At 45.0% G+C, this 23798-nt stretch overlaps 1 protein-coding gene across 2 annotated transcripts; it reads right to left on the bottom strand.

Annotated features, from left to right (window-relative positions):
• Positions 1 to 1422: 1422 nt before the first annotated feature.
• On the bottom strand, positions 1423 to 23772 carry larp4b (La ribonucleoprotein 4B). Of its 2 annotated transcripts, none has more exons than XM_062985429.1 (17): positions 23312 to 23772; positions 16793 to 16986; positions 12133 to 12277; positions 11887 to 12024; positions 11700 to 11781; positions 10663 to 10799; positions 10346 to 10449; positions 10145 to 10255; positions 10002 to 10055; positions 7909 to 8118; positions 6860 to 6966; positions 6528 to 6779; positions 4426 to 4471; positions 4151 to 4333; positions 3903 to 4036; positions 2372 to 2483; positions 1423 to 1928 (listed from the first exon to the last, which is right to left on the bottom strand). In XM_062985429.1, exons 2-17 carry the CDS (start codon positions 16877 to 16879, stop codon positions 1704 to 1706), a joined length of 2127 nt encoding a protein of 708 aa, XP_062841499.1. In that variant the 5' UTR covers positions 16880 to 16986; positions 23312 to 23772; the 3' UTR covers positions 1423 to 1703. The 2 variants fall into 2 exon arrangements, with proteins under 2 accessions (XP_062841499.1, XP_062841500.1); XM_062985430.1 differs by having other exon boundaries at positions 16793 to 16932.
• Between the last annotated feature and the right edge of the window lie 26 nt (positions 23773 to 23798).

The raw sequence follows: 23798 nt of genomic DNA, 5'->3' as shown, positions 1-23798 counted from the left end.
GGATCAATTTTATGACTTATTTTTAAATTGGGGGTCAATTGTTTTGGGCGAACTGCTGCGTTTTTCCTTCTCTAGACAGTCAGAATGAGCGTCCGTGTTTAGAAACCGATCGTAAAGCTGGGTTTTATTCAGACACATCAAACTAGGCACATTACACTAATCAGCCATAACATTAAAACCACCTCCTTGTTTCTACACTCACTGTCCATTTTATCAGCTCCACTTACCACATAGGAGCACTTTGTAGTTCTACAATTACTGACTGTAGTCTATCTGTTTCTCTACATACTGTTTTAGCCTGCTTTCACTCTGTTCGTTAATGGTCAGGACCCCCACAGGACCACTACAGAGCAGGTATCAATTAGAGTGGAGTTTTTAAATACCGTGTCCACTCACTGTCCACTCTATTAGACACTCCTACCTAGTTGGTCCACCTTGTAGATGTAAAGTCAGAGACGATCCCTCATCTATTGCTGCTGTTCGAGTTGGTCATCTTTGAGGCCTTCATCAGTGGTCACAGGACGCTGCCCACGGGGCGCTGTTGGCTGGATATTTTTGGTTGGTGGACTATTCCCAGTCCCAGTGTCTGATCCACTTATACCAGCACAACACACACTAACACACCACCACCATGTCAGTGTCATTAGTGCTAAGAATCATCCACCTAAATAATACCTGCTCTGTGGTGGTCCTGACCATTGAAGAACAGCATGAAAGGAGGCTAACAAAGCATGCAGAGAAACAGATGGACTACAGTCAGTAATTGTAGAACTACAAAGTGCTCCTATATGGTAAGTGGAGCTGATGTTTTAATGTTATGGCTGATCGGTGTATAATCAGGCACCTCGAATCAATCAGACGTGTATTATCTTGTATCTTGTAGATCTCCTACACATGGCCTCAAACTCCTTGGAAGCAACGTGGGGTGGGAACCTTTTAAAATAAAGTTTAAAAAAAGGAGAAGAAGAGAAACAGAAAAGCAAAATGAAATCCATAATAAAAAGGCATGCACGCAAAACAATGTAAGTTACACCAGCTAGTTAACCATCGGTACAAATGATTAAAACGGATCATCGTGGGCTGGTTCTGAAGATGAAAAAGAACGGGGAAAAAAGACAAAAAAATAATAATAAAATAATAATAAAGTCAGAGCTCATAACTACTCCAGTGCCAACGCATCAATCAGTACATAAGAACAGAACAGAAAACCGAACGGAACGTCTCATTCGTGCAGGCCGGACAGACGCTGAACCGTTTAGCCGACTGTAGAAAGCACAACAGAATCGGACCAGTGCGGTTCATCCCGGCGCACCGGCGGTTAGAAAATTATATATACACACGTCGCTTTAAAAAAACGTAAAGAGAAAAAGAAAAGGTTTGAGATCAGCACTACAAACAAAGTCAGTATTTGCTACTACCAGCACTAGTTTAGTCTTTATTAAACGAAAATCTAGAGCGTTCTCCGTCTCTCAAAAAACAAAAATGAATAAAAATGTTCGTGTCGTCTCCACAACGGGTCGGGTCGTTTATCCCACTGTCCTCGAAAACGGCAAAAAAAAGAAAAAAATCTCATTAATGAAAGCAAAAATTATACAGGGTAGTACAGAGAATCCTCGTGCACCCATAAGTGCTTCGTGTACAAGCCCTGATTCCAGTGATGCTCCTCAGTATGTGCATTTACAGCCAGCGGGGTTCGTCAGTTCTCAGGACTGGGTGGGTGTGTCTCCGGAACCCAAGTGAGACTTCCAGGGTTCCCGGGCGCGTCCGGGAGCCGATTTGGCCGACGGGGCTCGGGCTTCTCTGCATCTGGGCTCTCCGGTGTCCTGGGAAGCGGCGTCTTCTGTGGGCTTGGGGTCGGGTGGAGGCTGCTGCGTCGGTGCCTCTCGTATCCTCTGGCAGATTTCGGCGTAGCTCGGCTTTCGGGGTTCCTGCGCGGGTACAGGACGCGAGATTGATTCAGTAAACTGGCAAAATTATAAAAATACACAACTTAAGAAACGTAGGCACCAGTTCAACCATTTACTAATGTACATGTGCTATATATAATCTGTCTCCTGTTATATAATGAGGGTTAGAAATAGATTTGTACCCAATCTGTATCTGCTTAATTTTTCTGTGTGCTCTGGCAACCTCTTTCTGCCACATGAAACCCCTACAGCTCTTCTGACCAAACGTTCGGGCTTCTTAACGGCTCCCATTTACACCAGTTTTAACTGGAGCGCACTGATTACCTGCAAGCGCTTGTGCTGTTGTTACAGATGTTTGTTTTCGACACGCCCACATCATCACACTTCAGGCTGAAAGTGTTCCTAAGATCGAACCACACCCCCACACCCTCAAATCAACCGTCCTGTAAAAGGCTTGTACTCACCGTGATGGGATTGTTAAGCTGAACTGGCTTTGTTTTAGGAACTTGTGGCACTGACGGTCTCTCAGCAGGAGCGCTCGTCTCTTTGGGTTTCCCTTCTTCCGTTTTCACCGTGCTATGGATTTAAAATCATGACATTATAGGTGAAGAATACACACAGACGTTACGAGCTGTACGAGCTAACAGGGAACGCGCAGACACTAACAGAATAAAGAGAAAACATGAAAATGGCCGGAAATAATGCAAAAAATTAGGAACATGCAGAATTCTGCATACATGATTATACTCAACAAGTCTCACTAGCTGTGTCCCAAACCACATCCTATTCTTCAAAAGAAGGACTAGCAAGAATGCTGAAGGGGTGAGAACTCTAGTCTAGTGGTTAAGGTACTGGACTAGTAGTTAAGGTACTGGACAAGTGGTTAAGGTACCAGACTAGTGGTTAAGTGGTTAAGGTACTGGACTAGTGGTTAAGGTACTGGATTAGTGGTTAAGGTACTGGACAAGTGGTTAAGGTACCAGACTAGTGGTTAAGTGGTTAAGGTACTGGACTAGTGGTTAAGGTACTGGACTAGTAGTTAAGGTACCAGACTAGTGGTTAAGTGGTTAAGGTACTGGACAAGTGATTAAGGTACCAGACTAGTGGTTAAGTGGTTAAGGTACTGAACTAGTGGTTAAGGTACTGGATTAGTGGTTAAGGTACTGGACAAGTGATTAAGATACCAGACTAGTGGTTAAGTGGTTAAGGTACTGAACTAGTGGTTAAGGTACTGGACTAGTGGTTAAGGTACTGGACTAGTGGTTGAGGTAGTTAAGGTACTGGACTAGTGGTTAAGGTACTGGACTAGTGGATAAGTGATTAAGGTATTGGACTAGAGGTTAAGTGGTTAAAGTACTGGTCTAGTGGTTAAGGTACTAGACAAGTGGTTAAGTGGTTAAGGTACTGAACTAGTGGTTAAGGTACTGGATTAGTGGTTAAGGTACTGGACAAGTGATTAAGGTACCAGACTAGTGGTTAAGTGGTTAAGGTACTGAACTAGTGGTTAAGGTACTGGATTAGTGGTTAAGGTACTGGACAAGTGATTAAGGTACCAGACTAGTGGTTAAGTGGTTAAGGTACTAAACTAGTGGTTAAGGTACTGGATTAGTGGTTAAGGTACTGGACTAGTGGTTGAGGTAGTTAAGGTACTGGACTAGTGGTTGAGGTAGTTAAGGCACTGGACTAGTGGTTAAGGTACTGGACTAGAAATTAAGTGGTTAAAGTACTGGTCTAGTGGTTAAGGTACTGGTACTGGACTAGTGGTTGAGGTAGTTATGGTACTGGACTAGTGGTTAAGGTAGTTAAGGTACTGGACTAGTGGCTAAGTCACCGGACTAGTGGTTAAGTTACTGGACTAGTGGTTGAGGTATTGGGCTAGTAATCAAAACATCATTGGTTCAAGCCCCACCATTGCCAGGTTCCCACTGACTAATTATGCTAATTATGATGTAACTATCGATGTAACAAAATGAGCTAGCCGGGTAGGAAACTCACCTTTTTGTGTCGGCTGGAGAGGACGGGTTGTGCTGCTCCACCACAGGCTGAGTGGTGGTCGTGTTACCGGTCTGTGCAGGTCCTTTGTGGATTACTGAAGCGGTCAGGGTGAGAACTGCATCTTTATTTACAGTCTAACAAGAGAGAGAGAGAGAAGCCTTAGTAAATCCCTCAAGCAGTGAGACATGATGAACATCTAAATCTTCTAACATCTACTAAACAGGTGAGAGGAGAACGTGAATAGAAACCTTGTCTTTAGCCACGCCGGTGACGATATCAGAGAGCCGGCTCTCCAGGCTGTTCTCCGTCTTCACTTCAGTTTTCAGGTTGCCAGCGGCTCCAGGCAGAGGAGGAAAGCTGGACAGGCCCAGCTCAAAGCTCGGGGAGGGGGCACGCTCCTGGCTAGGAGGGGGTGACTGCGCTGGGGCTTTCTGTGAAAGACAAAAAGACATAAATAAATAAAACACCTTCTTGCAGTTGGAAATGTGTTGAGACTAAAACATCTGTACGTCGGAGTACTTACTGTAAACTTGTCTTCTCTTCTTTTTTTATAGCCGTAGCCGTTTCTCCTAGAGAGGGGAAGAGAGAGGGGTGTTGGTACTGCTGAATACATTTTTACCATGTCCCATAGTGTACCAGAGCCTGTTAAAAGCTTCTTTTACATTAACTATATAGGTAGAAGTATTTGGACACCTGTCCAAGAGCTAGTTTGACATCCCGTTCCAAAACTATAGACATTTTTGTGCAGTTGTCTATGCAAAGGGAGAAGGGGGCTGGTAGTGGTACAAAAAAGCACCTACAGCTGGGACATGGACAAAGGAACTTGACATCAGAGCAATGCACATTTATTTATTAATTAGGATTTAACTTCATGTTTTACACTTCGGTTACATTCATGACAGGACAGGATAATTACTGGTTACCCATGATTCATCAGTTCAGGTTTAATATCAAACACAGTCAGGGACAATTTAGTATCTCTAATTCACCTCACTTGCACGCCTTTGTACTGTGTGAGGAAACCGGAGCTCCCGGAGGAAACCCACACGGACACGGGGAGAACATCCGAACTCCACACAGAGATTACCCGGACCTTCTCCACCTGGGAATCGAACCCAGGACCTTCTTGCTGTGAGGAAGGCTTCGGTGGTCCTAATGTTTGGCTCATCCGTGTACTCGGAGAGGTCTACATCTAACACAGTCTAAGCATTTTAATTCACTGGGCCTCGCTAACACTTCACATGCTCGTGTGATGTTAATTAATGTGTTAGCGTTAGCTACCAAGCTCAGCTAAACTTAGCTGCGTGCAGGGGTTTTGGCATGTGTAGGCATAAAAAATACAGGCTTGGAAACGTCTTGTCTTTATTTATTATTCCTACCGCACCAGAGAACAAAAGCACCAGCGCATTAGGGCCTCGGAAAAAAGGCAGCAGGAACAGAAATTTAGGAAAAGCAGAGTATGTTGTAGCCTAGCGGTTAAGGTACTGGACTAGTAATCAGAAGGTCACTGGTTCAAGCCCCACCATTGCCAGGTTGTCACTGTTGGGCCCTTGAGCAAGCAATGGTTTAGACCAGGGGTCACCAACACGGTACCCGCGGGCACCAGGGCATGTTCTAAAAATAGCACCATGGAGCTCCGTGTAAAATTATATTTGCGTTGCTGATCTTTTTGAAGCAATAACACTTGTACACTTGCATTGATGTAGATTTTAAAATGACAATAGTGAATATAACATTTTAAAAACAAAAAATGTTTAATGTTGATATGAACTCTGATCTTCGGGTGCATAGTTCAATGTCGTTGCGCAACACACAAGCAAGCGAGCGCAGCTACGATGGGAAGCGAGATGCAGTTTTTACCCTGAAAAAATCATTAGAAAACACATGGCAGAAAAGCGAAAGAAAACTTAATATTTTCACACTGATTGGGAGAGTTCTTTTTTTACGACAGTGAAAGTGTGTATATCTCATTTGCGGGGCAATAACAGAGTGGCACAATGTGGAGAGACACAGAGACACAGTACACGTCACAAAAACGTCCATGTACATCGCAGCTTATTTTAATTGTACATAACTGATCATTTTTACAAACATGGGACAGAGTTTATGATTTGTTCTTAAATGATCAAATATAGTGGTAAGTACAAACCAGACATGATTTGAAGATGTGACAGTTAATGATTTCCTAAAAATGCTACAGAAGGGATAATTTGTAAAAATATTGAAACAGATTTGAGATGAACAGAAATAAATAATGTTACATGTTTAAATATATCGGTGTTTCCTACCATGGTAAGTCATTGTTAATAATTAAAGTGAGGAATGAGTAACATTTGATCAGACAGTATCTTCACATATATGATTATGTATTATTATTATTATATTATTATTAATTATAATATTATCATTAAAGGTGAACCATGCAACTTTATGTACATAAAGTTCGTATTAAACAAGTAGCCCTTCGTATTATTCAGTACACTTGAAGTAGCTCTCGGTCTCGAAAAGGTCGGTGACCCCTGGTTCAGACTGTATACCGTCAGAGTCCTGTAAGTCACTTTGGATAAAGGCGTCTGCTAAATGCCGAAAACGTAAACGTACATGCGAACACCGTGGATCTCTTACCTTCCTCTGCCGATGGCGGCCGAGTAATCCGCACCGTTCATCTCCATCCGTCCGCTGCCGACCTGGTCCCTGCGAGGGTAGCTCAGGGCGCTGGGGAATCGCGGCCGGCTCCCCATCTGATGTGCGTGTGGTGCGCGGGTGCCGTTGGGGACACGTTCTGAGGAGTTAGTGAAGAGGCCGGGGTTCTCCAGTAAAGCTGATCCCCGTTCAGCAGTCGGTGCCGTGGCTCGTATGTGGGATTTGCTGTGATTCCTACAAAGATCAAAACGATATCAGGAAACGGTGGCGCTACAGGGGCGGCTCTTCAGATGAGGAGGAACGGAGATACGTACCGAGCTCTTGGTGTGAAGGGTCTGACTGTTAAGGGTGTGGTAGCCGACTTGAAGGGAGGAGATCCAGCAAATCCGTTAATGAATCCAGGGTTTGGGAACTGAGTGACCTAGTGCAAATAAACGTTATTACATTAGGACGTGTCATCAAAAAACGGCTAATCAATACAGTTGCACGCAAAGAATTGGGCACATTTAGATAAATTAGGTTGCGTTTCATTACCTCCTTACTTTTTTTCTGGATTTTCCCCATTTATCTCCCAATTTAGTCATTTCCAATTCCTAATAGTGAACCTGCTACAGTTTGCACAACCCCTGATCTGATTAACCCTAAGAACCAGATCACTACGGGCCCCCTCTGACATGTCCGATCTGCTGCCGTTTCTTATCACCTGCCAGCTTTGGTTCCACGCTAAGCTCTACGTGTCTGCCCACCCCCATCAGTCCCAGAGATCGCATGCCGCATGCCACAGCCACAGCGAGATGAACCCTCATCCAACCCTCCCACCCTCAAACCTGGCCGACTGCATCTGTGTGGGCACCCGGACAGGTGGGTCACTGCTGAGATTCAAACCCCCAAGTGTTGGTACATCTGCACATCTGATTATATTCAACAAGTCTCAGCAGCCGTGTCCCGAACCACATCCTATCCTTGTGTCAAATTTCAACTGTGCTATCGAATAGCTGTGAGCACAAACAGGCGAGTGGCTGTGCCTGAGGGAGGGAGGGTCGGTCGAAAAAAGCAGTGCATGACCCTGTCTGTGATGCTGCTCTCTGTAATACCCCGTCTCTAGCAAAGGGAAAAAGGAGTTGCCTGGGGTGCCTGATAATCCACAATGGAAGGAAGATACAGTCTGGAAATTGGGTACAACTGGATTGGGAGTAAAAATGAAAAGTGGGCGCCCTCCTTTCACTTATTTAAAGCATCAACTGCACTGTAGCTCTCCACCTGGTCTCCTACTCATTACTCTTTAAGTCACTCTGTCAATTTGAATGTTTTAAAATAAGATATGATATGATATGGTAATGTCTTTATTTAAAATAGAACGTACCAGGTTGTGATCTATGTAGCTCTGAGCGGCCGACCAGCCCTGAGGAGTCACCAGTCTGTAAAACGGTGAGAACGGCTGCTGCGCTCCAAACGCCGGCGGGATGTAGTACGAGGTGTAGCGCTGCTGTATGTTCGAGGGCATATCAATGGGCCTGTATCCGTTCTTTGGCACGAAATTGTTGACGGCGATCGCCTTGGCTTTGATCCTCGCCTAAAAAATCAGAAAAGGTCAAACTGGATAATTACTAGGTTATCTTTAAAGGTCACTAATTTGCATTTTTAGAACTAAGCAGCCATCACATAAATGACCAGGTCATTCCTATTTGCCATGAATGACCAAATCATAGAAAGTGACCTCATCCAAAATGACCACACATCCAACAGATTAGCCAGAATTTCCCAGGTTTTATTGTTATTTTTTAAAATGCGTTTTCTCTAGAGATGGACCGATCGGGGTTTTTGGCTCCTTTCAGGGACATCGGCCGATAGCCGATTCCGATCGGGGGGGGATTAGCAGTAAATAAACTTAAAAAGAGCCTCACAGTAAAGATAAACCGGAGCAGCTCGCGCGCGTGTGTGTGTTTGTGCCTTTAGAAGAGACGCTTTGTTCACAGTATCGCTATAAGTGATTCATTGATTCATGAGTTGATTCGTTTTAATGTGAAGCGTAAGTTTCTCTTCTCAGTTATCTCTCCGTGTTTACTGTTATTAATTAAATGTCGTGGTTTTAAATAAACACCAGCTACTACAGAACATTCTGTGTGACTCTCTTACATTAAAAAGCTTCATTAAACTGCTATTACCACAGATCTGTAACCGAGTCAGACTCGTTCCGTCTAAGGAGCTAAAAGTTTTCTAAAAGTTCAGATGTGACCGGGTTGAATTATCTTTTTAAAGTAAATATTACAATCAGCAAAATTACATCGTAAGAGCTTTCACGATGGTTTCTGTGCGATTGTTGAAGAATTTTGATGTGATGGTTGGTGCTTCGTAGCTCAAAGTCTGGATCAATCCACTGAGCTGTTAACTTAACATGGTCTTTATATATCACACGATCGGATCGGCTACTTTTAGGAAATATCGCCGATAGCATATTTTGATTAAAAATCGGCCGATACCGATTCGTAGCCGATCGATCGTCCCATCTCTAGTTTTCTCCCCATTTTCCTCCCAATTTAGCGCAGTCAATTTGTCTTCCGTTGCTGAGGGATACCAGATAGCATCCTAGGAGAGAACGTTGCTGTACCGCCTCTTCCGAAACGTGTACAGCCGTCCTCTTCTCGCCCCTGCATTCTGCACAGGCGTCTCTTCCGCCAATCTGGGTCCTTACACAGCGTATGAAAGTCCCATCCACACATAGTGCGGTCCCCCCACTGCAGATACGGTGGCCTATTAGTATCTGCTGCAGGCACTGCCCGCCAGATGGTGCCCAGTCGACCGGTGGCAACGCCGAGTTTCGAACTCGGCTGCGCCACCTGGGCGCCTTAGGGTTTTCTAAATAATTGCTTCTTTTATATATATATATATATATATATATATATATATATATATATATATATATATATATATATATATATATATATATATATATATATATTAATATTAGGGGCAGTGATAGGTCAGCGGTTAGGGTACTGGTTGACGACATTTTTGGGTTGGCACAACAGATCATTCGTCTCCATTTTGCCCATCCTGAACATCCTCCTCTGCACCACATGCCCAAACCATGCCAATCTCACCACCCCTCTAATAAACTAGTTTCTAATCTGGTCCATCTTCATCACTCCTGACAAACTACTGCAGCATCTTAATCTGCCACATCCAGCTCCCTCCTTGTCAGTGCCACCCTCTCCAAGCCGTACAACATAGCAGGCCTCACTACTGTCTACCACACTATGCCACCCGCTCCACTCTCCCTGACTTTGTACACTTTACATCAAGTATTTAGAGTCATCCAGTTTTATCACGTCACTCTAATTTCCAACATGTAAGTCTATAAGGAATTTTCAATCTTGGCATGGCTACAACCGGGTAAAAATGATCTAACACACATACAGTTAAATACATTTCAGACAAATACATGCTAAGGTTTACCTTTATAGGCTTTCCTTGAAAGGTCTTTACTTCCTCTCTGAGATACTGGTATGCCTAAAAATGGAAAGATCCAAGCAATAAGACCAAACCCACATGACTGACTAAGCAGAGTTTATGCAAATAAAAAACAAAGTCAGGTTTACCAGTTGTGCATCTGCCTCCGATTCAAAGGTGATGAACCAGTTGTCATTGTAGGCAAACTCACAGTTGACAAATTTAGGTAGTTTTTCACACTTGAAGAGCAATTCGACTTCCTATAAACGAGGGAAAGGTAAATTATTACCAAAAACAAACAAACAAAAGAAGATCGTTTACAGGAGGTGCACCAAATAATGAAGATGTACCTCAATAGGAGTGGCCTGGGGAACTTCCCGGAGAATAACGATGCATCGGTTCTGGTTTGGTCGAACTTTCTCGCCACATTTGTCCACTTGTACCAAAGGAAGTGCTAAAAAACAAATATAAGAAATGGATTCACTAAGTTCTACATATAAATTATATAAATAAAAGTCAGTTGTGCGTCATGGTGGTGAAAACAGCTGTGGAGCCAGTCTGTTCTCCAGTCCCTGAGTCCACTGTACAGTACCGGACATGCCGTGATCCCAGAGCAGTTAGCTAAATTCTAAAATGAATAAACGAATCCATAAAAACCTCGACTTACATTTCAAAATATCCGCAATGAGATCCACGTCTGTGCTCAGCTTCTTGATCTGATCCAGATTAGCTACGGTCACGATGGGCACATACTGGTCGCTGTCCATTTGAGAGATGAGGTACATGTCGTTGGCGAGATTCTCCCTGGGGGGGTTGAAAAAGTAAAGAACAAAGAGGTTTAGCCCCTTTGGAAGAAATTATTTTGTGTTTACGAAGTCGCACATTGTAAAGTGGCTTCCTACACAGAAAATACTGGGCACATACACGAGCAGGCATAACATTATGACCACCTCCTTGTTCCTACACTCTGTCCATTTAATCAGCTCCACTTACCATGTAGAATGACTGTAGTCCATCTCTTTCTTTGCATGCTTTGTTTGCCCCCTTTTATGCTGTTCTTCAATGGTCAGGACCCCCACAGGACCACCACAGAGCAGGTATTATTTGGGTGGTGGGTCATTCTCAGCACTGCAGTGATACTGACATGGTGGTGGTGTGTTAGTGTGTGTTGTGCTAGTGCTGCTGGAGTTTTTAAACACCTCACTGTCACTGCTGGACTGAGAATAGTCCACCAACCAAAAAGATCCAGCCAACAGCGCCCCTGTACCTGCTGATGAAGGTCTAGAAGATGACCGACTCAAACAGCAGCAATAGATGAGCGATCGTCTCTGACTTTACATCTACAAGGTGGACCGACTAGGTATGAGTGTCTAATAGAGTGGACAGTGAGTCGACACGGTATTTAAAACCTCCATCCATACCAGCACAACACACACTAACACACCACCACCATGTCAGTGTCAGTGCAGTGCTGAGAATGATCCACCACCTAAATAATACCTGCTCTGTGGTGGTCCTGACCATTTAGGAACAGGGTGAAAGCAGGTTAAAAGGGTATGTAGAGAAATAGATGGACTACAGTCAGTAATTGTAGAACTACAAAGTGCTTCTATATGGTAAGTGGAGCTGATAAAATGGACAGTGAGGGTAGAAACTAGGAGGTGGTTTTAATGTTATGGCTGATCGGTGTATATATGTAATTACCGGGAGAGGCAAAACTCCAGTGTCGCCTTCAGTTGTTCTCGGAGGTCTTCAGGCTGGGAAGAGGAATCTGAACCATCACTTCCTACACAAGGAGAGAGAAAAAAACATTGATTTCTTAGAAACACTATAATTCCAAGGACAAACGACAGTAATTAAATAAAACAGATGCTTATTTTATTTAAATTACCCTTTACGCTGCTATCTTGCAGCTGATTGGCTGTGCAGTCCATGTCCACTGGGTCTGCTGCCACTGCTGATGGCAGTCCTACTGAGATGGATACCTGTTCTTCATTCCATTTGTCGTCGTCATTGCTGGTCACATAACCTGGAACAAATAATGTCGTTTTATGACAAGATAGGTGTTACGTTTCTGTCTGCTTTGGGCTATTTTATATATTTTAAATGACATTCATATGAAGGAATGAAGGTGTACCTCCTGAGATGGGATCAGCGTCGCTGGCCGTTTCCACCCATGACTGGAGAGGATGTGTGTAGGCCAGTTCTGAGGCCTCTGGGTCAGGCATGTAACTGGCCCATGCCTTTGCATTGGGATTGAGCTCGGACACCTTGGTGGTTTCCTACAAAATAAAATCAGACAAACTTTACAACTACCAGCAGCCAACAAACAAAACAAAAGCCAAAAAGTTGTTGTTTTTTTTCCCATGGACTTACAAGGTCACCATAAGTATTTTGCCAGTCCCATACACAGGAGCCATCAGGGACTAACAGGTTGTACGGGTAAGCCGGGATGTAAGCCTGGACGGCATCGGAATCACTACCTGGATCGGATTTACTATCCGTTCGTTTGTCTGCCTCTTCCTTCTCAGAGAACTGATACTGCCAGGCTGACTCCAAGGCCAATCCTGGGATTTGTTCTTCAGCTTCTCCTGACCAAATGGAAAGGTAGTGGGCGCAATCTGTATCCTCGTTTGTGTCCGATTTGCCCAGAAGTTCGGACACCATATTCATGACGCCTTGCTCTCGTTCCGATTCGCTGGTGCGGGACACGCTTTGAGCATCACCGACCTGGACGGGGACTGTACCCGCTTCCAGAAAATGAATCTCATACGAAGGGGTGCTGGCGTAAAGGTCGACCTGGCCGGGCTCCACCGGGAGCGGGATAACCTTGTTCAGGAAGGCGTTTCCATCCTCGCCGTTATGAACGGCACCGTAATTGGAAACCGGATACATCGGGCCGCGCGGTTCGAGCCGGTATCCCTGCAGCCGACTCCTCACGAAGCACTCGGTCGCTTCGTTGGCATGTGCGGGTTCTCCGATTTCAAACGGTGGTCGTATGGTACTTACGAGAGGAGGAATATGATAGTCGAGAACCATCTCTTCCTCTGTAATGCCAATCATGCCCATCCCTGGTGCATGCAAGTGTACATGCTCTAATTTTGGATCTTGATTGGCTGCACTGGAGAAGTCTTGCGCGTCATCGGGAGCTTGCTCCAAAAATGGGGGTGTTAGAATGTCAGCACTCTTACTCTGCATACCGCCTGTAGACAATGCAGCACTGTCAAAAGTGTCAGCCGGCTCCTCTGGACAGGATAAGCTAGCAGACACGCCGCAATCTGCTTCGTCGTTGTTGCCTTCTAAAGGCGAGGGGTTTGCCAGATCATGACTATTACTCTTGAAGTAGGACTTCGCCAAGTGTGGTTGTTCTTGTTCAATTTCCTGAGATTTGACACAACCAACGCTTAACGAAGTCATATCAAATTCTTCCCGTGTTGGATGTTTAAGGGATTCCGAGACTGTCCAAGTCGCCTCTTTTAAACAAGAGCCATCATCCTCGTCAGGAAACACCGTCTTTATTAGTCCGTCACCAATGACTGCAAGATTTTCTGGGTTCTCACTAATAAAATCCATCAGAGTTAACTGACTGGCATCTACAGGGCAGAAATCTTCAAATGCAACTCCAGAATCACTTGGAACATCACTTGGCAGGTACTCGCACAACTCTTCATTCAAATCCTTAATCAGCATTGAATTATGAAGATCTTCTCGAAGCAGAATGTGTCCAACATCATCTGCTCTTTTCTCACTTTCTACTTGTCTTCCAGGGTCAGATATTGGCACAACCTCTAGAAGGTCAGAGGAGGAAACGTCACACGTAATTCTGCTCATCTTTTCCTCTGCATTATGAGTCAGCATGGGAATTGTGTCCGGCACGGAGTCCTCCTGCCCTACTTCTGAAGCCTCTTGCTGACGCACATCACCGGTCCTCTCGGATATATCGGGCGTGATCGACAAGTCTCGGGCTGTTTTAGGTTCAGGCAGGGGGTCCACCTCTGGGTCAGTATCAGAACGAGGCAGAGCGCTCGGTTCTGACGCGGTGCTTTTGTCAGACGTTGAGCAAGCTTCAAAATTCAGATTTAAGGTGGGAGCGTTTCGGGAGTCACTCGCTGGAGTTGACCCTTGGCATGGCTGGTCACTTTCACTTGTTGAAGAAGTGATAAAATAGGGTGTATTCGCAATAACGTCTAGGACATTCGAAACTTCAGAACTTGACTGGTCCTGCACTGATGTGTCAGGGGCATCCATCAGTTGATTTGATTGCTTCTCCATTGCTTCTAAAGATAGAACTCCCCCTTCATTATCATCGGGGCCAGACGTAGCACAGACGTCAAGGTAATCGTTCTCTCTGCCTGTAGCACCGAGGTCCATCTCGGGCTTTGGTTTTACGCCTGCGTTCACAGATTTACCACAGACGATAATATTTTCCGTGGTGTCTGGTGATCTTGCAGCCTCTTTAACACCCAAGGGGACACGTTCCGAGTCTTCCTGGGGTATTTCTGAGAGGCTGATTTCAGAGGGATTCTCCAGCACTTCTGGAGAACTTCTGGTGTCAACAGGCGCCATTGATAAACCACCACGTCTCTCTTCATTATCCACCAAAGTACTGCTAGGTTGTTCCTGTGTCCTTCTATCCGGTGATGGCCCTGAAGGAACAATTCTTAATACTAGTTTGGGTGTTCCTGACACGCTTACATCGCCAGGCACCTCAGGAACGTGTCCCAAGCTTGTATCCTCATTAGCAGTCGTCTTAGAAAAACCTTCCATGTCTTCAGGTTCGACCAAAGAATCACAGATCTGCTGCTCTTGTTCCGCTTGTTCCTCATCTGAGATGATCGCCGAAGGAACACTTTCTGATACTTGTTTGGGTGTTTCTGAGAGGCTGATTTCAGAGGGATTCTCCAGCACTTCTGGAGAACTTCTGGTGTCAACAGGCGCCTCTTCATTATCCACCAAAGAACTGCTGGGTTGCTCCTGTGTCCTTCTACCCAGTGTTGGACCTGAAGAAACGATTCTTAATACTTGTTTGGGTGTTCCTGACACGCTTACATCGCCAGGCACCTCAGGAACGTGCGCCAAGCTTGTATCCTCATTAGAAGGCATCTTAGAAGAACCATGCATGTCTTCAGGTTCTACCAAAGAATCACAGATCTGCCCCTGCTCTTGTTCCGCTTGTTCCTCATCCGAGGTGAAGGTTTCTGAGAGGTTTACTTCACAAACTACCTCCGGCACGTTTACTCCGGTCTGAGTGTTAGCCTTATTAGACAGCAAACGAATGCTGTGCTGCCCGTCGGTACATCCGGACGTAACGGAGCACGACAGTCCACTTCTTCCAAGCAAATCAGGTACAGTTTCGTCAAATGCCTTATCAGAAGCCGGGCCAGGATACATCTCTCCTGACTCAAGTTTACAAGTCTGACACGTTTCAACTGACTGTATCTGTCGGTCATCATTGCGAAGTTGAATAAACGTTTCTGAAACTGCAATTTTATCCTTCGAATCTACACAAAAGGTCCCAAGAAGGTCAGGAAGATTAGGATCCTTGTTTGGAAGCAATGTATCTTCTGGTATAAGACTTCCAGAACACGCAGTGTTATCTTCTTGTGGTATTTGAAGGTTTACAATATCCTTGAGATATTGAGGTTCCAAGGCAGCGATAATCTGCGATGAGTGGCTAACCATCCCGACTTCGTCGTTAGCTAACGCAACAGTTTGATCGAACGCCACAGGTTGGATGAAAGAAGGCAGTTCAGACTCACTCCCCAGATCATCTGCATCAATCGAGCAAATGCTGTAGAAGCTTTGGGTTCTTCGTTTCAAGCTCTGCTCCTTCAGCAAATCAGAATCGATCTCATCCGAATCCGGCACGGAAACGCGATCGGACATCAGATGTCTGGTTCCCCCATCGACAGTGCTCTGCACCCGAGCGTGCTCCTCGAACGTCTCATGTGAGCACAGGTTCCCTGAAGAGCACGTGGTCCTGCCGCATGGACTGGTCGCTACAAGCTTGGATGTTGAAGCTGTATCCTGGCGGCGACCTTTCCCTGAACCAGGTGATTCGATTTCACGGAACCAGTTTGCTCTTTTCGCTGCATTTTCGGCTATTTTCTGTTTAACGGGGTTCAACGGAGCCGTTTCGGTGGTCTGTGGAGACCTGACACAGACGTCTCTGGGGTCTTCGTGGGAATTTTTCAACACGCATTCCTGGCTCTTCGGAAAGTCTGCGCCGTCCAGTACGCTGCTGCTTCTCTTATCGATGGAATCGAGGCTCGCCGACAGGTTGGTGGACGAAGCGTTACTCCTGACGTCCAGAGCCGGGTTGGTCTGGCCTCGCTCGGCGTGTTCGGGCGGCTTTCCCTCCGTCGGTTCGGTCACAGAAGAGTACTGTTTGACGTCTTGGACCGAGCAGCTTTCACTAACAGCTGTTTGAAGAAGGCTTGTTCTCTCGCTGACCAAATTAGGATTGAGTTCTTTACTAAAACAACACCCCATGATAAACTTTAAGTTAAAATCCCTTCAGCGAACGAAGCTCATGCAGCTCCTCTCAACGTGGTTCAGAGAGAGGGGAAGAAAGAAGAAAAGGAGGTACAATATGGCAGTCTAGCCCCCTCCCAGTGCTTAAAATAGTCTATTTAAACTTGTGCGAGTGCCACACTTGGCGCTGTCAATCAAACGCGAACTCTCGGTCTCACGAGCGCTCTCTTGGTTATATGAAAGATCAGCACTAGAGTGACTTATTTAGTTCTTTCAATCTATGATCCACATAAATAAAAGACAGTATAAAGGTGAATATTTACCAAAAGCGGGATCTCTTTTTCCCTCACTTCCTGCAACTGCTGGAACTGCGGCTCAGCGATATCTTTGCCTTCCTGGTCTGAAGTCATGAGCCGTCCAGGTCTTGGCTCTTTACACAGAGCTCTCGAGATCACCAGGAAGGCTGTGACCACAAGAATCGGCAAAAAATACCAATCAGACTGGCGCTTGGGGTTATCTGATGAGACAAACGATGCCAACGATTGATTCACCTGAGTCATGTGACGAGGATCAGCTTAGAGAGCGTTATCTGTTTAAGTTAATGAGCAACAATATCAATAAAAATAGATTAGCTGAAGAAAAGCTGATTGACATGAGTGGAAGCAAACAAAACAGTTGCTGTGACGAGAACACGCAGACACTGGGAGAACATGCCAACTCACTCACTCAGTCAGTGGCGTAACTAGGAGCTCATGGGCCCCAGTGCAAAAAAAATGTTGTGCCCCCCTCAACAAATGTCTCGTATGTGTATGTGTGTGTGTGTGTGTGTGTGTGTGTGTGTGTGTGTGTATATATATACAGGGGTTGGACAATGAAACTGAAACATTTCATGGCTAAATTGGACCAGTCTGGTGGCCAATCTTCATTAATTGCACATTGCACCAGTAAGAGCAGAGTGTGAAGGTTCAATTAGCAGGGTAAGAGCACAGTTTTGCTCAAAATATTGCAATGCACACAACATTATGGGTGACATACCAGAGTTCAAAAGAGGACAAATTGTTGGTGCACGTCTTGCTGGCGCATCTGTGACCAAGACAGCAAGTCTTTGTGATGTATCAAGAGCCACGGTATCCAGGGTAATGTCAGCATACCACCAAGAAGGACAAACCACATCCAACAGGATTAACTGTGGACGCAAGAGGAAGCTGTCTGAAAGGGATGTTCGGGTGCTAACCCGGATTGTATCCAAAAAACATAAAACCACGGCTGCCCAAATCACGGCAGAATTAAATGTGCACCTCAACTCTCCTGTTTCCACCAGAACTGTCCGTCGGGAGCTCCACAGGGTCGATATACACGGCCGGGCTGCTATAGCCAAACCTTTGGTCACTCGTGCCAATGCCAAACGTCGGTTTCAATGGTGCAAGGAGCGCAAATCTTGGGCTGTGGACAATGTGAAACATGTATTGTTCTCTGATGAGTCCACCTTTACTGTTTTCCCCACATCCGGGAGAGTTACGGTGTGGAGAAGCCCCAAAGAAGCGTACCACCTAGACTGTTGCATGCCCAGAGTGAAGCATGGGGGTGGATCAGTGATGGTTTGGGCTGCCATATCATGGCATTCCCTTGGCCCAATACTTGTGCTAGATGGGCACGCGTCACTGCCAAGGACTACCGAACCATTCTGGAGGACCATGTGCATCCAATGGTTCAAACATTGTATCCTGAAGGCGGTGCCGTGTATCAGGATGACAATGCACCAATACACACAGCAAGACTGGTGAAAGATTGGTTTGATGAACATGAAAGTGAAGTTGAACATCTCCCATGGCCTGCACAGTCACCAGATCTAAATATTATTGAGCCACTTTGGGGTGTTTTGGAGAAGCGAGTCAGGAAACGTTTTCCTCCACCAGCATCACGTAGTGACCTGGCCACTATCCTGCAAGAAGAATGGCTTAAAATCCCTCTGACCACTGTGCAGGACTTGTATATGTCATTTCCAAGACGAATTGACGCTGTATTGGCCGCAAAAGGAGGCCCTACACCATACTAATAAATTATTGTGGTCTAAAACCAGGTGTTTCAGTTTCATTGTCCAACCCCTGTATATACAGTGTATCACAAAAGTGAGTACACCCCTCACATTTCTGCAAATATTTCATTATATCTTTTCATGGGACAACACTATAGACATGAAACTTGGATATAACTTAGAGTAGTCAGTGTACAGCTTGTATAGCAGTGTAGATTTACTGTCTTCTGAAAATAACTCAACACACAGCCATTAATGTCTAAATGGCTGGCAACATAAGTGAGTACACCCCACAGTGAACATGTCCAAATTGTGCCCAAAGTGTCAATATTTTGTGTGACCACCATTATTATCCAGCACTGCCTTAACCCTCCTGGGCATGGAATTCACCAGAGCTGCACAGGTTGCTACTGGAATCCTCTTCCACTCCTCCATGATGACATCACGGAGCTGGTGGATGTTAGACACCTTGAACTCCTCCACCTTCCACTTGAGGATGCGCCACAGGTGCTCAATTGGGTTTAGTCCATCACCTTTACCTTCAGCTTCCTCAGCAAGGCAGTTGTCATCTTGGAGGTTGTGTTTGGGGTCGTTATCCTGTTGGAAAACTGCCATGAGGCCCAGTTTTCGAAGGGAGGGGATCATGCTCTGTTTCAGAATGTTACAGTACATGTTGGAATTCATGTTTCCCTCAATGAACTGCAGCTCCCCAGTGCCAGCAACACTCATGCAGCCCAAGACCATGATGCTACCACCACCATGCTTGACTGTAGGCAAGATACAGTTGTCTTGGTACTTCTCACCAGGGCACCGCCACACATGCTGGACACCATCTGAGCCAAACAAGTTTATCTTGGTCTCGTCAGACCACAGGGCATTCCAGTAATCCATGTTCTTGGACTGCTTGTCTTCAGCAAACTGTTTGCGGGCTTTCTTGTGCATCAGCTTCTTTCTGGGATGACGACCATGCAGACCGAGTTGATGCAGTGTGCGGCGTATGGTCTGAGCACTGACAGGCTGACCTCCCACGTCTTCAACCTCTGCAGCAATGCTGGCAGCACTCATGTGTCTATTTTTTAAAGCCAACCTCTGGATATGATGCCGAACACGTGGACTCAACTTCTTTGGTCGACCCTGGCGAAGCCTGTTCCGAGTGGAACCTGTCCTGGAAAACCGCTGTATGACCTTGGCCACCATGCTGTAGCTCAGTTTCAGGGTGTTAGCAATCTTCTTATAGCCCAGGCCATCTTTGTGGAGAGCAACAATTCTATTTCTCACATCCTCAGAGAGTTCTTTGCCATGAGGTGCCATGTTGAATATCCAGTGGCCAGTATGAGAGAATTGTACCCAAAACACCAAATTTAACAGCCCTGCTCCCCATTTACACCTGGGACCTTGACACATGACACCAGGGAGGGACAACGACACATTTGGGCACAATTTGGACATATTCACTGTGGGGTGTACTCACTTATGTTGCCAGCTATTTAGACATTAATGGCTGTGTGTTGAGTTATTTTCAGAAGACAGTAAATCTACACTGCTATACAAGCTGTACACTGACTACTCTAAGTTATATCCAAGTTTCATGTCTATAGTGTTGTCCCGTGAAAAGATATAATGAAATATTTGCAGAAATGTGAGGGGTGTACTCACTTTTGTGATACACTGTATATACACACACAATTTATTTATTTATTCCATATATATATATACACAGTGTTTGCTATATATTTTCTGTTTGACTTGCCATAATATATGCATAATACGTGCAGCCAATGGGAGGGCAGTGAGGTGGGTGGTTGAGTTCATGTCGTGGAGTTGCCCCCTGGAGCCTATCCCAGCTTTTCAATGGGCGCAAGGCACACAGTGACACCCTGGATGGGGCGCCAGTCCATCGCAGGGCAGACACACACACATACACACACACACCTATTCACTTATAGGGCAATTCAGTATCTCCAATTAACCTGACTGCATGTTTTTGGACTGTGGGAGGAAACCCACACAGAAAGGATGAACCCAGGACCTTCTTGCCGTGAGGCGACAGTGCTACCCACCGAGCCGACCCAGAAAAGTTAGGAAACTGAAAAGTATTCACACCCCTAGATGTGGCACTCCAATCGCGGTCTAGTGGATCCTGTGTTATTATTATATCTGAGATGTGTCCAAAACTCATTGGGGTTCACCTGCCACAATTTACACTGTGGATCCACACGATAAAATTATGGCAAGGCCGAGGATTCAAACAATTTCTAAGGCTTTAAGCGTTCCCAGGACCACACTGGCTTCAATGATTTCAAAATAGAAGAAGGGCCTTGGTGACGAAGGTAAGAAATACCAATAATTTTGAATTTGAAAGTGCTTTTATACAGCGGCGGCTCAAAGTGCTCAACAGGAAATATGTAAAAGAATGAAAAGGCAAGTATCAAATTAAAAAGAAAAGCTTGATTAAACAAATAAATAAATACACTGTAAACCAGCATGTCATCGACACTCAATGCTGTTTAGGGAAGCCTGTATTTGTGTTATGTTGGGGGGTTTAATCTCATCCCCAAAACCCTGTATTCCCACAGATAATCTGTCTAACCAGCTCAGCGCTGGAGGGAAACCGACTCAGTGTTGTAGGACTAAAACCCTAGACTTGCTTCTGAAAATGCTGGTCTAGAGTGTACCGTCTAAAGGCAGCTTTTTAGACGTGTAATGACTGAGTGGCTCTTACCACCTTGGGGAGGGAACCAAACAGCCACTTTAAAAGAGCTTCTGTGCAGAGATGAGAGAACCTGTACGACAGACAACCATCTATGTGGCACTGCATACATTAGGTCTGTGAAAGGCATATGCCAGCCTGCTAAGCGGTATGTGAAGGATTTTCTGGTGTAACGAGATGATAATATAGCTCCATGGGACATCACCTGGCTAACAGAATCCCAACAGTGAAACATGATGGTGGCAGCATCACGCCGTAAGAGCATATACAGCGTTTTATATGTCTAATGCACTTGAATGACACGATTGCCTGCTGGCTTTGCTACATTGTTGAACTTTACTAATCCGCTGTTTACTATTACTGACACCATGGAATCATCTCAGCATTTACACACCACACTGGAAAAAGATACAAGATCATCTAAAAGGCACTCAGCATACTGAACACTCAGAGATCCATCTAGTCCAACATAAAGGGGGGGGGGACTAGATGAAGCTCTGAACACTTAATAATACATATAGTTATATTATTAATATTGTTTGTTTGTCATATCTATGGCATTCAAGACAGAATCAGTGTTTTATGCTGGCTATCTTGGGTAAAGATTTATTTTAATGTATTGGGCATATGTAGCTTTGGCTTTCACTGTTGTATTTTGTATTAATATTGTAAGCAGATATTCAAGATTTAAGGATTGCTTTTGGGTCTTCACATTTACAGCATTTAGCAGACACTTTTATCCAAAGCGACTAACAGCACTGTGACAGTATGTTGTCTAAGCAATTGAGGGTTAAGGGCCTTGCTCAAGGGTCCGACAGCGGCAACCTGGCAGTGGTGAGGCTTGAACCAGCGGCCTTTCGATTACTAGTCCAGTACCTTGACCGCTAGGCTACAACTGCCCGCACATGACTAACCCAAAAGGTTTTAGATGGTTGATAAGTGACAAAATGTTAGTAATGACAAAAAAGCACAATGCTATACTAAAGTAGTAGCCTAGCAGTTAAAGTACTGGACTAGTAATTGAAAGGTCGCTGGTTCAAGTCCCACCACTGCCAAATCGCCACTGTTGGGCTCTTGAGCAAGGCCCTTAACCATCAATTGCTTAGACAATATACTGTCACAGTACTGCAAGTCTCTCTGGATATAAATGTATACTAACAATGAACATCTCTGTCAAAAACTTGGTGTTAATATAGGATTTGATATCGCATACACATAGAAAACCTAAACTGGGACCACAACCATCGGGGCGGCATCGGGTTCGATCCCCAGGCTGGTCCTTTCTGTGTGGAGTGACAACCTGGCAGTGGTGGGGATTGAACCAACGCTCTTTTGATTACTACTCAGTGCATAGCACCGTCACTTCACAGCAAGAAGGTCCTGGGTTTGATCCCCAGGTGGAGTGGAGTTTGCATGTTCTCCCCGTGTCTGTGTGGGTTTCCTCCGGACGCTCCGGTTTCCTCACACAGTCCAAAGACGTGCAAGTGAGGTACTGCATATTTGAGATACAAAATTGTCCATAACTGTGTTTGACATTAAACTTGTGAACTGATGAATCTTGTGTAGCATGAATGTAAAAGTGTGTAAAATATGACGTTAGTCCTAATAAATAAATACAACTATATGGCCACAACGTTTACAATAACGTATATAAACATTAATAAACTACGTGTTTAAACTGTCATGTTGCTACTAAATCTGAAATTGCAGTTCTGTTCCAAATAAAACGTAAACAAAGTAATCTAACATGTAAGTACTTAGCATGGTAGCTAGCAATCGTTAGCAGTATTATGCTAAAATAGCATTAGCTATTTCCTGTATTAATTCTGGGCCGCGTCCCAAATCCCACATTGTGCACTTAATAGTGCGTATAAACCGTATAAATCGAGTACTTAATTCACGCCCTAGGTAGTAAAACAGAACTCGATTTGAGACGCAACCCGGGCTAAATATGAAATAGACTCAATTATTATGTAAACAGCTGGATTGTTGAGCATTATCAGGTTTAACTGAATGTTAGAAATACAAAATGCAAAAGTAAACATCTGCAGAGATTAAAAAAGACGTGTTTTTGTGTTTATATGATTAAAAACTCACCTTACGTCAGCTTACGCTTCAGTTTATCCGAACACGGGAGGCGTTGGGCCGGAGCGCCTCAAAACATCCGCCTCAGTCCATGAATACGAGTCGAAATAGTCCGCTAGATAAGCTTCAACTTCAGCCGAGAGTTTTCGGACGCGATAACAACGCGAGTTCTCCCTCTGTAGCGTCGCTGGCTAACTTTCTATAGAGGAACCCGAAGCTAGCTAGTTAGCTTAGCCATGACCGCAGCTGTTATTTTTCAAATCGGCGCCCATCAACACAAAGTGATCCGATTAAAGCGCTTCAGCGAGAGCACACGGAGCGAAGTGCAGCGCTGAGTCCCGTGTATAAGCGAGTGTGAGTGCGGCTGTGAGGTGGAGGTGTTAGCTGGAACGCGGTGTGTGAGTGTGTTTGTGTGTGGAGCCTCGGTTCATCCGCGCTCTATCCCGCCTCTTCTCGCTGCACCATTTCTTCCGTTGATGGACGGATCATGTACGGAGTC

This window comes from Trichomycterus rosablanca, chromosome 23 (genome assembly GCF_030014385.1).
Source record: "Trichomycterus rosablanca isolate fTriRos1 chromosome 23, fTriRos1.hap1, whole genome shotgun sequence".
Classification (NCBI taxonomy): domain Eukaryota; kingdom Metazoa; phylum Chordata; class Actinopteri; order Siluriformes; family Trichomycteridae; genus Trichomycterus; species Trichomycterus rosablanca.
The sequence above is the reverse complement of the archived record's forward strand: the minus strand, read 5'-3'. Positions and strand labels throughout refer to the sequence as shown.